Source organism: Lissotriton helveticus, chromosome 6 (genome assembly GCF_964261635.1).
Source record: "Lissotriton helveticus chromosome 6, aLisHel1.1, whole genome shotgun sequence".
Taxonomy (NCBI): domain Eukaryota; kingdom Metazoa; phylum Chordata; class Amphibia; order Caudata; family Salamandridae; genus Lissotriton; species Lissotriton helveticus.
In genome coordinates this window covers 719013574-719029483 of record NC_136067.1, presented here as the reverse complement: position 1 = coordinate 719029483, position 15910 = coordinate 719013574, and the positions used below count along the sequence as shown (strand labels likewise).

The 15910-nt window shown below is 51.2% G+C and overlaps 1 protein-coding gene across 2 annotated transcripts in view; it reads right to left on the bottom strand.

Annotated features, from left to right (window-relative positions):
- Positions 1 to 15910, bottom strand: part of PNISR (PNN interacting serine and arginine rich protein) — a 356148-nt gene that overhangs the window by 190952 nt on the left and 149286 nt on the right. For both annotated transcript variants that reach the window (XM_078648213.1, XM_078648214.1), the window contains exon 4: positions 4003 to 4226. In XM_078648213.1, the coding sequence (XP_078504339.1) occupies positions 4003 to 4226 (224 nt within the window). The remainder of the gene's footprint in view (positions 1 to 4002; positions 4227 to 15910) is intronic.

The window sequence follows — 15910 nt, the reverse complement described above, 5'->3', positions numbered from 1 at the left end:
GAGTGAGGGTGAGGGTGAGGGGTGAGGGGTTGAGGGGTGAGTGAGGGTGAGGGTGAGGGGTTGAGGGTGAGTGAGGGTGAGGGTGAGGGGTTGAGGGTGAGTGAGGGTGAGTGAGGGTGAGGGGTTGAGGGTGAGTGAGGGTGAGGGGAGGGGTGAGGGTGGGTGAGGGTGAGTGAGGGTGAGGGTGAGTGAGGGTGAGTGAGGGTGAGTGAGGGTGAGGGTGAGTGAGGGTGAGGGGTTGAGGGTGAGGGGTTGAGGGTGAGTGAGGGTGAGTGAGAGTGAGGGTGAGGGTGAGTGAGGGGTTGAGGGTGAGTGAGGGTGAGGGGTTGAGGGTGAGTGAGGGTGAGGGGTTGAGGGTGAGTGAGGGTGAGGGGTTGAGGGTGAGTGAGGGTGAGGGGTTGAGGGTGAGTGAGGGTGAGTGAGGGTGGTGAGGGTGGGTGAGGGTGGGTGAGGGTGGGTGAGGGGGGTGAGGGTGGGTGAGGTGGGTGAGGGTGGGTGAGGGGTGGGTGAGGGTGGTGAGGGTGAGTGAGGGTGAGTGAGGGTGGGTGAGGGTGAGTGAGGGTGAGGGTGGGTGAGGGTGAGGGGGTGAGGGTGGTGAGGGTGAGTGAGGGTGAGGTTTGGGTGAGGGGTGAGGGTGAGTGAGGGTGAGGGGTTGAGGGGTGAGGGTGAGTGAGGGTGAGTGAGGGTGAGGGTGAGGGTGAGGGGTTGAGGGTGAGTGAGGGTGAGGGGTTGAGGGTGAGTGAGGGTGAGTGAGGGTGAGTGAGGGTGAGGGTTGAGGGTGCGGGGTGAGGGGAGGGTGAGGGTGAGTGAGGGTGAGGGTGAGTGAGGGTGAGTGAGGGTGAGGGGGTTGAGGGTGAGTGAGGGTGAGGGTGAGGGGTTGAGGGTGAGTGAGGGTGAGTGAGGGTGAGGGTGAGTGAGGGTGAGTGAGGGTGAGGGTGAGGTTGAGGGTGAGTGAGGGGAGTGAGGGTGAGGGTGAGTGAGGGTGAGGGGTGAGGGTGAGTGAGGGTGAGTGAGGGTGATGAGGGTGAGGGTGAGTGAGGGTGAGGGGTTGAGGGTGAGTGAGGGTGAGTGAGAGTGAGGGTGAGTGAGGGGTTGAGTGTGAGTGAGGGTTGAGGGGTTGAGGGTGAGTGAGGGTGAGGGGTTGAGGGTGAGTGAGGGTGAGGGTGAGGGTGAGTGAGGGTGAGGGGTGAGGGTGAGTGAGGGTGAGGGTGAGTGGGTGAGTGAGGGTGAGTGAGGGTGGGTGAGGGTGAGTGAGGGGTGGGTGAGGGTGGGTGGGGTGGGTGAGGGTGGGTGAGGGTGGGTGAGGGTGGGTGAGGGTGAGTGAGGGTGAGTGAGGTGGAGGGTGGGTGAGGGTGGGTGAGGGGTGAGTGAGGGTGGGTGAGGGGGAGTGAGGGTGAGGGTGAGTGAGGGTGAGTGAGGGTGAGTGGTTGAGGGTGAGTGAGGGTGAGGGGTTGAGGGTGAGTGAGGGTGAGTGAGGGTGAGGGTGAGTGAGGGTGAGGGGTTGAGGGTGAGGGAGGGTGAGTGAGGGTGAGGGGTTGAGGGTGAGTGAGGGTGAGGGTTGAGTGAGGGTGAGGGGTTGAGGGTGAGTGAGGGTGAGGGGTTGGGGCTGAGTGAGGGTGAGTGAGGGTGAGGGTTGAGGGTGAGAGAGGGTGAGGGTGAGTGAGGGGTGAGGGGTTGAGGGTGGGTGAGGGTTGAGGGTGAGTGAGGGTGAGGGTGAGTGAGGATGAGGGGTTGAGGGTGAGGGGTTGAGGGTGAGTGAGGGTGAGTGAGGGTGAGGGGTTGAGGGTGAGTGAGGGTGAGGGGTTGAGGGTGAGTGAGGTAACTGGCATGGTAACCTTGAAAAAAATGTGGGTGTGAGCCATGTGAAGGGTCTGCGGTGAGTGTGAGACCCCCGAAAAGGCAGAAGTCGGGAAGGAGAGGCTGCGGGTAAGGGTGTGCACGAAAGTGAATGTGCACAAATGGGGCCATGCGGTGGGCGACCAAAGCAGAAGCGGCTGGCAGAATAAGCGGTCCAAGGCCGAGAGTCCACTGGGTGCACGCGTCCTACCCGGAAATGACTGGGGATAGGTGGGGAATGGCATGGTAACCTGAAAAAAAGGTGGGTGTGAGCCATGTGAAGGGGTCTGCGGTGAGCGCGAGACCCGAAAAGGCAGAAGTGGGGAAGGAGAGGCTGCGGGTAAGGGTATGCACGAAAGTAAAATGTGCACAAATAGGGCCATGCGGTGGGCGAACAAAGCAGAAGCGTCTGGCAGGATGGTGGTGCCGGAATAAGCTGTGCACATGTCAGGCCATGCTTCGAGTAACTTATAGAGATGCGGCTGACAGGATAGTAGGGTTGAGAGCAAAAGCGCCGAAGGGGCGCCTGTGTATATGCTGCTAATAATTAAAAAATGCATATGAGAACTGTATTATCGCAAATGATGGAAAAGATATCTCACCTGAAAGAAAAACAAGAAAGGAAACAAGACGGAGGGCATTGCTGTGGGAGGGGGGGGAGGAGAAATGCACACAGCGGTAGGGGAGGGGGCGGAGCGGGGAGAGCGGCATGAGGGTGTGAAGCAGCCGGGGCCTTTGAAGTGAAGCTAAGCTTCACTTCAAAGGTGTGGGAGGAGTGCGGCTGAGGGAACAGACGGCGATTTGGTGATGTGCACGCGCATTTTAGGTCAATGCGCAGCGCATTGACCTAAAAGCCACGGGCACAGCACCAAATCGCCGCAGTTAGGTAAACTTTGTTTAAAGCCCTACAGTCTCGCTCTGCTCAATGCGCATGCGCATTGACAGGCGAGACCTAAAAACAATGGATGAATAAACTTTTTCCGTGCACAAGTATAACATTTGCACAAAAATATAAAATGGAGGTTAGATTGGGTGGAGATGCCATCACAGGGCAAACTTGAAGTTCGTTGATTTAGTACAGCCCTGATGGGAAGCCCAGCATACAAGGGATCAGGTTTAATCTGAATCTCAAGAGTACATAGTACAAGAGTATAGGGATATGTCACAGACACCAGATATTAATTTGCTTCCCCAAGGGCAGGTGGAAGGACCAAATATAATGACACCATGTTTTTATTACAGTTTAATGCGTATATTTCATTATCCCTGTGCTCTTTCACACGAAACTGGATGTCCGCTTTAGGGGTATTCATACAAGTGGATCAGAAAATAGGGATTCAAATCCCAACTTTGAGAGGGTAATCATAACATATTGCAGCCATGGAACCTGTAGTGCCTGTTCAAGGGATAAACAGCCTATAATAATATTTTGGGTAAGTTCCACTGTATCCCTGGTCCAAATTGAGTGACAAAGTAGGACCGGGGCTATGAATATTAAGTCGGATACAAATGGGACATTTAGCTCTTGGTGCATGTTTTAGTTAGAGCAACCTTTCGGGAGAAAAAAAACTTTTTTTAAAAAGCCATCTTCTTTCGGTTGCAATAGCTCAGTTCTAGTTATACCCCAAATACCTGCTCCATATATAGCAGAAGCAATAGCTTTAGCGTAATAAATCTTTTTAATTGGTTCCAAAGGCTTAGTACCCAGCTTTTTTGAAAATGAACATATAGCCATGGAGCTCTTTTCGAGCGCATTGAATCTGTTCTCTATCATATTTGTCCAGGACCCTGAACTATTAAAAAGTACACCCAGATATAAGAAGGTCTTAGTCATTTCAATTTTTCGAGCAGCAATAAAAAAACTAGGGTCATTTCTTTGGCTGTTTCCCCACTATTAAGACATACGTTTTTGATTAGTTGACCTGAAGATCTAATACAGCCATAAATGACACATAATTGTTTATTTGTTTTTTCAGGGCTAAACCTGTCCTAGCGACCAATACAGCGTCGGCAGCATATAGCAAGATAGGAATCGGTTTCTTCTTTACCATGGGCACATCATTACATTTGACAGGATCACTAGAATTGTGAGCTCTGTATTGGAATAGTGAAAGTAAGTGACAAAATGAAGCAAGAAATAGCCATAAAATCGGAAATTCCTCTCACCTGGTAATCAAACTGGTTCATTGGTGCCATTCCAAAATTATCAGGAGGGCCTCCGAAACTGTGATTGTTCTGATTAAACATGTGCCTACTTTCAGGTGCAAATTCCCCGCTGTCTTGGCTGTTGCTGTCTTCAGATATAGGTACATGGTCCATTGGACCAGGAACAGGAGGTATCCACTGCTGCTCAGGAGGAGGATGAGGGGGCTGGTGGTGCATTTCCCACTCTGTACAAAGAAAGGCAATCCATAATCCATGAAAATGACACAAACATCACCAAAATCATCAACTGTTAATTTGCTAAATAAAATGACACCCTAGCAAGTGGCACAGCTTCTGGCTTATAAATCAACAATTTCATTTTACATAGTGCACATGTTGCCAATTCCATTGGAAAGAAACATTTTTTGGCACCTGGGAATCCATGTCACACACACAAGATAAATGGCACAAACTTGAAACCAACAAAATGATTCTCGAACTGAAATAAATCCAGTCATTTCCATAGGTTATTACACCAGTCACTCGCCATTAGAGTAGTATTGCTAAAAATGATCATTTTAGCTATGTGTTTGCATTTATACCAATGCTCTATGCATGCTATGCCCTGTTCAGTGTTTGAGGAATTAAACGGCATACTATCATTGCCACTCTGGACAGGGTACAGAAGAACAAGTTACTTACCTTCGGTAAAGCTTTTTCGGGTGGATACAGTATCTGCCTGTGGATTCCTCACCTTTTGAATTACCCCTGCGCCAGCATTCCATGGAAACTTTTTCTTAGCTCTCCCACGTCGACAAGGACGTCACAATGGCATGGCTCCACTCGTGACTCCGTATGACGTCACTGGAGCCATAAGAAGACCTAGTCGGCGTGCTGACCTCCGTTCCACCCATTTTTTCTGTGTCTTCAAGGAGAACGGGTGGACCGACAACATAATTGAAGAATACAATACATACACTAATACACACAGTATATAGCTAAAAAGGAAAAGCTAAAGAAACAAAGCATTTTCTACCAACCAACAGTATGGCAAGCAAAAGACAGGAAAACCATGTCAAACAATGAAAACTTTTTCGTTATACGAAGGTGGACAACGGGAAGGAGGTTGGGTCAGTGAGGAATCCACAGGCAGATACTGTATCCACCAGAAAAAGCGTTACAGAAGGTTGGTAACTTGTTCTTCTGATGGATACATCTGCCTGTGGATTCTTCACCTTTTGAATTGAATCCACCTACTCATACCAAAAAGAATGTGCAAAATGGCCATCCCTCCTCACCTCAGAATCCAAGCAATAATGCTTAGCGAAATGTTGCAGCCTTACAAATGTCCACTACAGGAACACCTCTAGCCAAAGCAGATATGGTAGACGTCGCTCTAGTAGAATGAGCTCGGATACCTTCAGGAGGCTCTTTCTTGGCCAGGGCGTAGCATATTGAATATGCTACTTACCAGTATGCATCTGTTCTTGGCATGTAGGGCTGCTAACATTCATATCTTAGCATTAGATCGCCGCCTAGTGTTGGGTCCGGATGATCGCACATTGTTGTCCTGGAAGAGTCTTCAAAGTATCCTGAGATAGGTGGCTCCTCCCCTGGACTACAGTGCGCATGGGCATCGGCTCCATCCCCAGATTGTTTTTCGCCATTGTGGCAGAAGATGGATTGAAAAGTGTAAAGGATGTCCATGCTAATAAGTGAATACAATAGTATATCTGCAGCTGCGACAGGCACCGGGGAGGAGGGTGGGCGATATGAATGTTAGCAGCCCTACATGCCAAGAACAGATGCATACTGGTAAGTAGCATATTCAGTTCGAGGCATGTGGGCTGCTAAATTCATATCTTAGCATAGAATACATAGCAGTCCCTCCATCAGCGGCGGTTGCCCGTGCCAGCTGCAGAAACCTGAAAGAGTGTCTTGAGAACAGCCTGTCCTACAGCTGCTTGCTGCTTGGAATGTACGTCAACACAGTAGTGTTTTGTAAAGGTATGTGGTGTAACCCACGTGGCTGCTCTGCAAATATCCTCTAAAGGAATGTTCCCTAGGAAAGCCATGGATGCCCCCAGTTTGCGTGTGGAGTGCGCCCTTGGGGGTATCGTTAAAGTGCGCTTGGCCTTTTGATAACATATTTGGATGCACTTAACAATCCACCTGGCTATTCCTGCTTTGGAAATAGGGTTGCCTTTGTGTTGTGGTGCGAAGGCAACAAAAAGTTGTTTTGTCTTTCTAAAGGGTTGTGTCCTGTCTATGTAGTACATCAACGCCCTCCGTACGTCTAACGTATGGAGCATTCTTTCCGCTACCGTTTGTGGGTTTTGGAAGAATGCCGGTAAGTCAATAGTTTGGTTGAGATGAAACTGTGACACCACCTTCGGAAGGAATTTGGGGTTAGTACGGAGCACTACCCTATTTGGATGAATCTGAATGAATGGCTCTTGGATTGTGAGCGCTTGCAGCTCACTAACACGCCTTAGCGACGTGATAGCGATTAGGAAAGCTACTTTCCACGTTAGGAACTGGAGTTCACACGAGTGCAGTGGCTCAAAAGGTGGTCCCATTAGTCTGGTGAGGACCACATTGAGGTTCCACACCGGAGCTGGTGGTGTTCTTGGGGGAATGACTCGTTTCAGACCTTCAAGGAAAGCTTTAATGGCAGGCACTCTGAAGACAGAGAGATGCTGCCTGTTCTGAAGATAAGCCGCTATGGCGGATAGATGTATCCGAATGGAAGTGTACGCTAGATTGCACTTGTAAAGATGCAACAGATAGCAAATGATGTTAGGGATAGATGCATCTAGCGGGTTGATGTCATTGGCTGTACAGTAAATGACAAAACGCTTCCATTTCGCAGCATAGCATGCTCTGGTAGTTGGCTTCCTTGCCTCCTTGATGATGTCCATGCATTCCGGAGGTAGGTGAAGGTATCCAAACTCTAAGACTTCAGGAGCCAGATTGCCAGGTTGAGCTGTTGCGGATCTGGATGCTGAATTTCTCCATGGTTCTGCGTCAAAAGACTGGGCGTGAGGCGCAGTCTTTGATGCGGCACCACTGAGAGTTCGAGGAACGTGGTGTACCATGCTTGGCGCGCCCACGTTGGAGCAACTAGGATGAGAGTCATCGCGTGCTGCCTTAGCTTTCTCGCGACCAGCGGTATCAGAGGGGCTGGTGGAAAAGCGTACGCAAATTTGCCTGACCAGTTCATCCATATCGCATTGCCCTGCGACTGTGGGTGAGGGAACCTGGCGGCAAAGTGTTGGCATTTTGCGTTTTCTTTTGTGGCAAACAGGTCTATCTCCGGATGACCCCACTGCTGAAAGTACGGGTGGAGTACAGATGGGTGTAACTCCCACTCGTGCATTTGATGGCTGTATCTGCTGAGCAGATCCGCCATCTGATTGTCCTTGCCCGGGAGGTGTTCTGCCATGAGGAAAATGTTCCTCTGAATGGCCCACTTCCACATGCCCTGAGCCAGATGAGACAGCTGTGGCGAGTGGGTGCCCCCCTGTTTTTGAATGTAGTACATCGCGGTCATGTTGTCCGTCCGGACTAACACTACCTTGTTGCACAGATGTACAATGAAGGACTTGAGCGCCATGAAGATTGCCATCAGTTCCAGATAGTTGATGTGCATCTTCTGTTGCTGCGTCGTCCATAGTCCCTGCACTGTGTAAGTGAGCAGATGAGCTCCCCATCCCTGGAGAGATGCGTCCGTTGTCAGGATAATTTGTGGCACTGGCTCCTGGAACAGTCGGCCCTTGCAAAGGTTGTGTGGAGACCACCAATGCAGAGAGTCGTATGCCCGACTGGTAACCAACACTAGGTCTGTCAATTGTCCCTGAGCCTGTGTCCACTGATTTGCTAAGCATTCCTGGAGCGGACGCATATGCAACCGTGCGTGAGGGACTATGAAGATGCAGGAGGCCATCATGCCAATCAACTGCATGAACACTCTCGCTGGAAGTGAGTGTTGTGGTCTGAACTTTTGGATCAGAGACTGCATGCTGTCTATCCTGACTTGGTTTGGCTGAGCCATGGCCGTCAGGGTATTGATCGTCGCACCTAGAAACTGCCGGACATGTGCCGGCTGAAGATGCGACTTTGGGTAGTTCAACGAGAAGCCCAGATCGTGAAGGAGGTGAATGGTAGTTGACATGTCCGCGGCGCACTGTTGTTCCGACTTGGCCTGAACGAGCCAGTCGTCTAGGTAGGGGTAGACATGAATGTTCTGCCTCCTGAGGTGCGCTGCTACTGTCGCCAGACACTTGGTAAACACTCTTGGGGCTGTGGTCACTCCGAAGGGTAGGACTTTGAACTGATAATGCTTGCCTTGGATAGTGAATCTGAGGTATTTCCTGTGGGACGGGTGTAGTGGAATGTGGAAATAAGCATCCTTGAGATCTAAGGTTGCTAAGAAGTCCCCTTGGTTTAACAAGGGAAGAATTTGTTGCAGTGTAAGCATATGGAAGTGTTCTGATAGTATGTACAGGTTGAGGGGACGTAGATCTAGAATGGGTCTGAGAGATCCGTCCTTCTTTGGAATAAGGAAGTACAGGGAATATACCCCTGTGCCTTCCTCCCCCACCGGCACGAGCTCGATTGCGCCTTTTTGCAGCATCACCACTACTTCCTGCTGCAATAAGTGCAAGTGCTCTGCGGACATAGGCCTTTGCCTTGGCGGGATGTTGGGTGGAGTGGATTTCAACTCTAGGCAATAACCATACTGGACTAGTTGTCGCACCCACCTGTCTGTGGTGATGTTTCTCCAGACGGGCAGGAATTGCTGCAGTCTCCCCCCGACAGGTGTTAAGTGGTCGGGGGGCAGCGACAGAGAGTCACTGTTTGCTTGGGGTAGAGGAGCGGGAGCTGTTGTTTCCTCTGCCGCGACCTCTGTTGCTGTTATTTCTGTAACCTCCCTTGTTCTGTTTTGTGAACGAGGATTGTGCTCCACCTCTTGAGAACTGAGATTGTTGACCCATTTGTCCTCTGGTGACTCCACGTGCACCTGAGCGACGAAAATTGCTGCCACGAAACTGTTGTGACTGTAGGGCCCCCATGGACTTAGCAGTTTCTGTGTCTTTTTTTATTTTTTCTAGGGTGGTGTCAACATCTGGACCAAACAGACTATCAGGATTGACTGGCTGATTAAGAATGGTTGTCTGAATATCTGGTTTAAACCCCGAGATGCGGAGCCACGCCTGTCGTCTCAGCATAACGCTAGTGTTGATAGCTCTAGCAGCTGTGTCTGCGGCGTCAAGTGCACACTTGATGGCTGCGTTTGAGATTAGCTTCCCTTCCTCAATAAGCAGTTTGGTGCCTTCTTGGAACTTTGGAGGCAGGTGTTGTATAATCTGTTCTAGGGTGTCGTAATGCGCCCTATCGTAACGTGCTAAGAGTGCTTGTGTATTGGCAATGCGCCAAAAATTTGCGGCCTGTGCAGCTACTCTTTTGCCCCCTGCCTCTAGCACTTTGGACTCCTTATCCAGGGGAGGAGCTTCACCCGTCGTCTGGGAGTTGGCACGTTTCCTGGCATTGGCGACCACAAGAGAGTCCAGTGGCAACTGTCCCCGAATGTATGCGGGGTCTGCAGGTGCAGGTCTGTACTTCTTTTCAATACATGGATTGACCACTCGTGCTCTGGTAGGCTCCTTAAATATGTCCCCAGCATGCTTGAGGACTCCTTTAAGCATAGGCAGCGTCTTTACTGTCCTTTCAGAGACTGAAAATGTGTCGAAAAGGAAGTCTTCCTCTATCGGGTCAGCATGCATGTCCACATCATGATTGGCTGCCGCCCTCTCAATTAGTGCATGAAAACCTGCTGAATCCTCAGTTGGGGATGCACGTGCATTAAAAAGCTGCGGGTCATGCCCCACACTTTGGGTGCCCTGGTCACCAGTGTCATCATATGAATCCGGTTGTGCATCTGGTTCATTGATAGGGAAATTGTATTGCTCGTCCTCATCATACCCCTCACCCGCAGAGTGTTCTGGTGAGGGAGTAGGGCTCCGTCTCGGAGGAGGCTGGATTGGTTCCATGAGGCCTGAAGCGTCAAGGGGCACCCTTTTCTTTTTCAGTGGGATGACATACGAGTCCACTGACTCTGAAGTGATTTTTCTCTTATAGAGGGTCAATATGCCTGTGTCAGCGTCGATGAAATGCTCTGAATCATCCTCTGATTCGAGTACCCGACGTGGAAGTGGGCCAGCCGTTGAAGAAACCGTCTTCTTTGGTGCCGATTTGGTGGAAAAGGCTTTCGGCGCCTCCTTCGGCGGCAAAATAAAGAGAAGTTTGCCAGAAGGCTTTGCTGGATTGTCCTTTTGCGCCTGCGGCGATGATATCGGAGCCGACGGAGCAGAGGCCTTCTCCCTGATTCTCTGTAGTGATTCGGCGATGGGGGACGTCTCACTCACAGTGGGTTTTGGCGCCGACGAGGATGTCTTGACCTTTCCCTCGGATCCGACGTCTTTGTGGGCCTTGTGCGCTTTCGACGCGGATCCCGCTGTCACCGACCCCGATTCCTGGGACCGGTGCGCAGACGTGCCAGTCTTCGATCCGTGATACAGAAAAGGGGGTGGTGATGAACAGAGTGTCTGAATTAAGCAGACCACTCTTACCCAGTCCAAAGATCAGGGCTTGATCCATCACCGTTATTTATCTCACTGCCCCATCCCAGCTCAGAACCTGGCTATATGCAAATTAGTCTGTCCCTGGCCCAGTGCATCATGGGAACAGGGCAGACCAAACTACCAAGCCAATTCTTCACCAGAAAGGAGACAAGCTACCGGGGACCGGTTTCTGGCATTTCAGCCTCTTCGGCCCGGCTTGCTTGAATCCTGATGGAGCAGTGAGAAAGGGACTCATGTCTGAGTATACCCTGCCACACCTATAGTGGCCAAAAACGATACAGAAAAGGGGGTGGTGATGAACAGAGTGTCTGAATTAAGCAGACCACTCTTACCCAGTCCAAAGATCAGGGCTTGATCCATCACCGTTATTTATCTCACTGCCCCATCCCAGCTCAGAACCTGGCTATATGCAAATTAGTCTGTCCCTGGCCCAGTGCATCATGGGAACAGGGCAGACCAAACTACCAAGCCAATTCTTCACCAGAAAGGAGACAAGCTACCGGGGACCGGTTTCTGGCATTTCAGCCTCTTCGGCCCGGCTTGCTTGAATCCTGATGGAGCAGTGAGAAAGGGACTCATGTCTGAGTATACCCTGCCACACCTATAGTGGCCAAAAACGATACAGAAAAGGGGGTGGTGATGAACAGAGTGTCTGAATTAAGCAGACCACTCTTACCCAGTCCAAAGATCAGGGCTTGATCCATCACCGTTATTTATCTCACTGCCCCATCCCAGCTCAGAACCTGGCTATATGCAAATTAGTCTGTCCCTGGCCCAGTGCATCATGGGAACAGGGCAGACCAAACTACCAAGCCAATTCTTCACCAGAAAGGAGACAAGCTACCGGGGACCGGTTTCTGGCATTTCAGCCTCTTCGGCCCGGCTTGCTTGAATCCTGATGGAGCAGTGAGAAAGGGACTCATGTCTGAGTATACCCTGCCACACCTATAGTGGCCAAAAACGATACAGAAAAGGGGGTGGTGATGAACAGAGTGTCTGAATTAAGCAGACCACTCTTACCCAGTCCAAAGATCAGGGCTTGATCCATCACCGTTATTTATCTCACTGCCCCATCCCAGCTCGATCCGTGCGCCTGCGTAGCCTCCGTGGAGCCGGCTTTGGCGTGCTTGGACGGCGTCGCCGCTGTTGACCCGTGCCGACCATCTTTCTTAGAGGACCCCTCCTCTGGCGTCGATTTCGATTTTGCAGCAGCGGAATCGACAGACTTCTTCGACTTCCGCGGACCGGAGGTCGACGGAGTCGATGGAGTAGCGGGTACAGTCGTTTTCGCCGGCACGGCAGCCATCCTAGGGACACTCGAGTCCTTAAGTTTCGGTTTCGTTTTCGGGTCGGCCATCTTAGATGTAGTCGATCCCGATGGTTTCGGTTTCGATACAGTCTGCTCAGCAAGTAAGTCCGTGGCCGGGCCAGAAGGCGGGGCTGTGGCTTGCGGCACTGGGTCTTGGGTAAGGCCTACAGGCGATCCCGTGACCCGGTCGGTATCCTCGTAACCTTCGGGGCAGAGCTCGTCCCCTGAGCTATCCGCCGCGGCCCCATAAATCTCTTCGTCGTCTCCTACCTCGTCGACGTATTCAAGGCCTTGACCCACGACTCCGTCGTCGTCTACCGGATCCGCCTCGACCTCCGTCTCGGGTGGGGAGATTTGAAGATGATGACCCTGGTCCTCTTCTTCCTGGTCGCCGAAGATGTTTTCCGGATCCGGGGCCGCTTGTCTAGCTTCCATGCGCACCGCGCGCCGAAGCTTGAGAGTCTTCTTAGACCGGAACTGTGCACAGGCTTTGCACTTGCCGTCGTCGTGGTCAGGCGAAAGGCATTTGTTACAGACGGGGTGTAGATCGATGTGTGGGTACTTGGACCCACAGAGCGGGCAGTAGTTAAACGGGCTCCGCTCCATGTTCAGAAAAGTTTTGCAGTCGTGTCGCGATGAGAAGGCCTCAAAGTCCGAAGAGCGAAAGAAAACTCCGCTTATTCCGGCTCCAAGAGACGGAAGACTCGAGACCGTGCGCAGACAATACCGACGCAAAAAAAGCGAGGCCTTTTGGCCGCTAAAAGTTAGTTTTTCTCGGTTTCGACAGAAAGACGTCGAGACCACATCCGAACCCAATGGCGGAAAAAAACAATCTGGGGATGGAGCCGATGCCCATGCGCACTGTAGTCCAGGGGAGGAGCCACCTATCTCAGGATACTTCGAAGACTCTTCCAGGACAACAATGTGCGATCATCCGGACCCAACACTAGGCGGCGATCTAATGCTAAGATATGAATTTAGCAGCCCACATGCCTCGAACCTTGATGCACAAGATGATCCACCTGGATAACGTTCTCTTGTGGACAGATTTGCCCTTCATCTTCCCAACAAAGCCAACGAAGAGCTGGTCGTTCAACCTTGAGTCCTTGGTTCTGTCCAGGTAGGAACTGGCCGCCCTATTAGGGTCCAGGCAGTGAAGTCTCTCCTCCTCCCTGGAAGGGTGAGAGGGAGGATAGAAGGTAGGCAATGTAATAAACTGTCCCAGGTGGAAAGGAGAAACCACCTTAGGCAGGAAAGCAGCCCTGGACCTAAGAACCATCTTGTCTGTATGGATAGTAGTGAAAGAGGGCTTAGAAGTTAGAGCTTGCAGCTCACTCACCCTCCTGGCCAAGGTAAAAGCCACCAGAAAAATAGTCTTAAAAGAAAGCAGCCCCAACAGACAACTATGAAGAAGCTCAAAATGAGACTCCATCAGAAATGTAAATTCAAATCCCACTGAGGCATTATGGAGTGGGAAGAAACCCATTGGTGAGGCCCTTAATGAACCTTATAACAATGGGGGACTTAAATAAAGACTGCTGGTCCGGCAAACAAAGGAAGGCGGCGAGTAGCCCTTAACCGTCTCCACGGCACAACCTTGCTGGGCCAACGAATTTGAAAAACCAAGTACATCTGATAAAGAGGCCTTAAAGGATCAATGGACCTCTCTCTACACCACTTCACAAACCTGGCCCATCTAGAAGAAAAACAGATTTGGTGGAGTGTCTCCTGGACGATAAAATAACATCCACCACTTCCTGTGGAAGAGAGAAAGAAATCAAACTGCCCTGTTCAATCTCCAGGCATGAAGGTACAGAATCTGAAGTGGGGGTGTAGAACCTGCCCCTGCAACTGCAAAAGGGGATCTGCCCTGAGAGGGAGACGGTGCGGAGGGTGCGATGAGAGGTGAAGGAGGTCTTTGTACCACACCCTTCTTGGCCAATCCGGGGCGATCAACATAACTTGGGCCCAGTCTTGGCGAATCTCCCTCAGAACCCTAGGCGTCAAGGGTATGGGAGGAGTCACGTAATAGAGTTGTGAGCCCCAATCCAATTGAAATGCATCCCCCAACGCTCCCTGCATTGAAAACTGGAGACTTCAGATTGACTGGCAGTGCGCGTTCTCTTGAGTGGGGAAAAGGTCCAGCCAAGGAAACCCACACATATTGAAGATGCAATGGACCACCTCCGATGAAGCCTCCACTCGTGATCGGCCGAGAATTGTCAACTGAGACTGCCCAAACACACATTCAGCGCTCCAGTCAGATGATTTGCAATTACACAAATCTGATGATCCTAAGCCCAGGACCAGAGTCGCAGAGCCTCTCTGCAGAGACGATACAACCCTACGCCTCCCTGTTTGTAATGTTATGTTGTCCATTAGGACTTGAACCGACTGACTGCAAGGAGGAAAGGAAAGCCTTGAGAGACAAACTTATTGCCCACAATTCCAGAAGGTTGATGTGAAGCAACATTTCTTCCGGAGCCCAAAGACGCTTGATCTCCAGATCCCCACGAGCACCACACCCTAGAGTGGAGGCATCCTTGATCACCATGCACACTGATGGAGGAAGATGGAAGAGCTTCCCCCGAGACAGGTCCCCCTCCACACTCCAACAAGACAGCTCAGCTGCAGTGTCTCTAGAGACTCTGACCATCTCCCTGAAAATCTCTGTTGTGCTGATACCACTGCCTGCGGAGGCATCACTGGAGTGCCCGCATATGCCAGTGTGGATGGTTGACCAACAGTATGCAGGAAGCGAACAGAGCGAGCAGGCGTAGCACCTTCAGGACTGGAACAGCCGATCCATCGTTAATCAAAGGAATCATCTCCTGAATGTCGAGAATCCTCTGCGAAGATGGGAAAGCTTGACACACAGTAGTGTCCAGTACTGCCCCTTTGAACAGGTTGCGCTGAGAGGGCACCAGGTGAGATTGGGGTACATTAATCGAGAAGCCCAAGTCGTACAAGAGCCGTGTTGTTACCTGCATATGATGCAGCACCAACTCTGGCAACTTTTCTTTGAACAGCCAGTTGTCCAGATAGGGGAAAACAGGAATCCCCGACCTTCTGAGATGAGCTGCCACCACTGCCATCACCTTTGTGAAGACCCGAGGCGCGGTGTTCAGGCCGAACAGGAGGACCAGAAAGTGGTTGTGCTGAGACCCTACTGTAAAACGGAGATAATTCCGAAACAACTTCAGGAAGTAATGTGAAAATACTAGGGGTGGGCGTAGTTCGCGAAGTTGCGCTACGCGTAGCTACGCCAAGTGCACTTCGCACTACACGAGCTACGTGTAGCACTACGCGAACTGCGTGTAGCACTACGCGAACTGCGTGTAGCACTACGCGAACTGCGTGTAGCACTACGCGAACTGCGTGTAGCACTACGCGAACTGCATAGGAGCATGTTCGCACTATGCAAGATGTCGTTTTCAATGATTGCACAGTGCGGACAAGCATCTGGCACTGTGCAACCATTGAAAACAGCATCTTGCACAGTGAGAGCTGTTCTTTTCTGCCGCTCGAGTAGTTTTTTACTTGAGCTGCAGCTTTCTCAACGCAGACTGGTAGTTTCTCATCGCGAGCGGTCGTAGCATGCGCGACCACTCGCAATGAGAAACCTGCCCTCCCGCGTTGAGAATCTCGCCGGGAGGTTTATTTTCCATGCTTGCGATCTGCAACTTGATGTTGCTGATCGCAAACAAGGAAAATGTCTCGCGAGGATGTCATTTTGCTTGCTCGCGGTCGCCAACTTGACGGTGAGTTCCGCGAACAAGCAATAAATGACCGCTGCACTACGCTACGCATGTTTGCACTGTGCTACATGCAGTTCGCGTAGTGCGAAGTTGCGCAAACCTCGCAAACTACGCGAGCGTAGCGCTTTGCCCAGGGTTAGAAAATACGCATCCTGCAAATCGATCGACACCATCCAGTCTTCTTGCTGCAGCACAAGAAGCACCTGAGCTAGAATTTT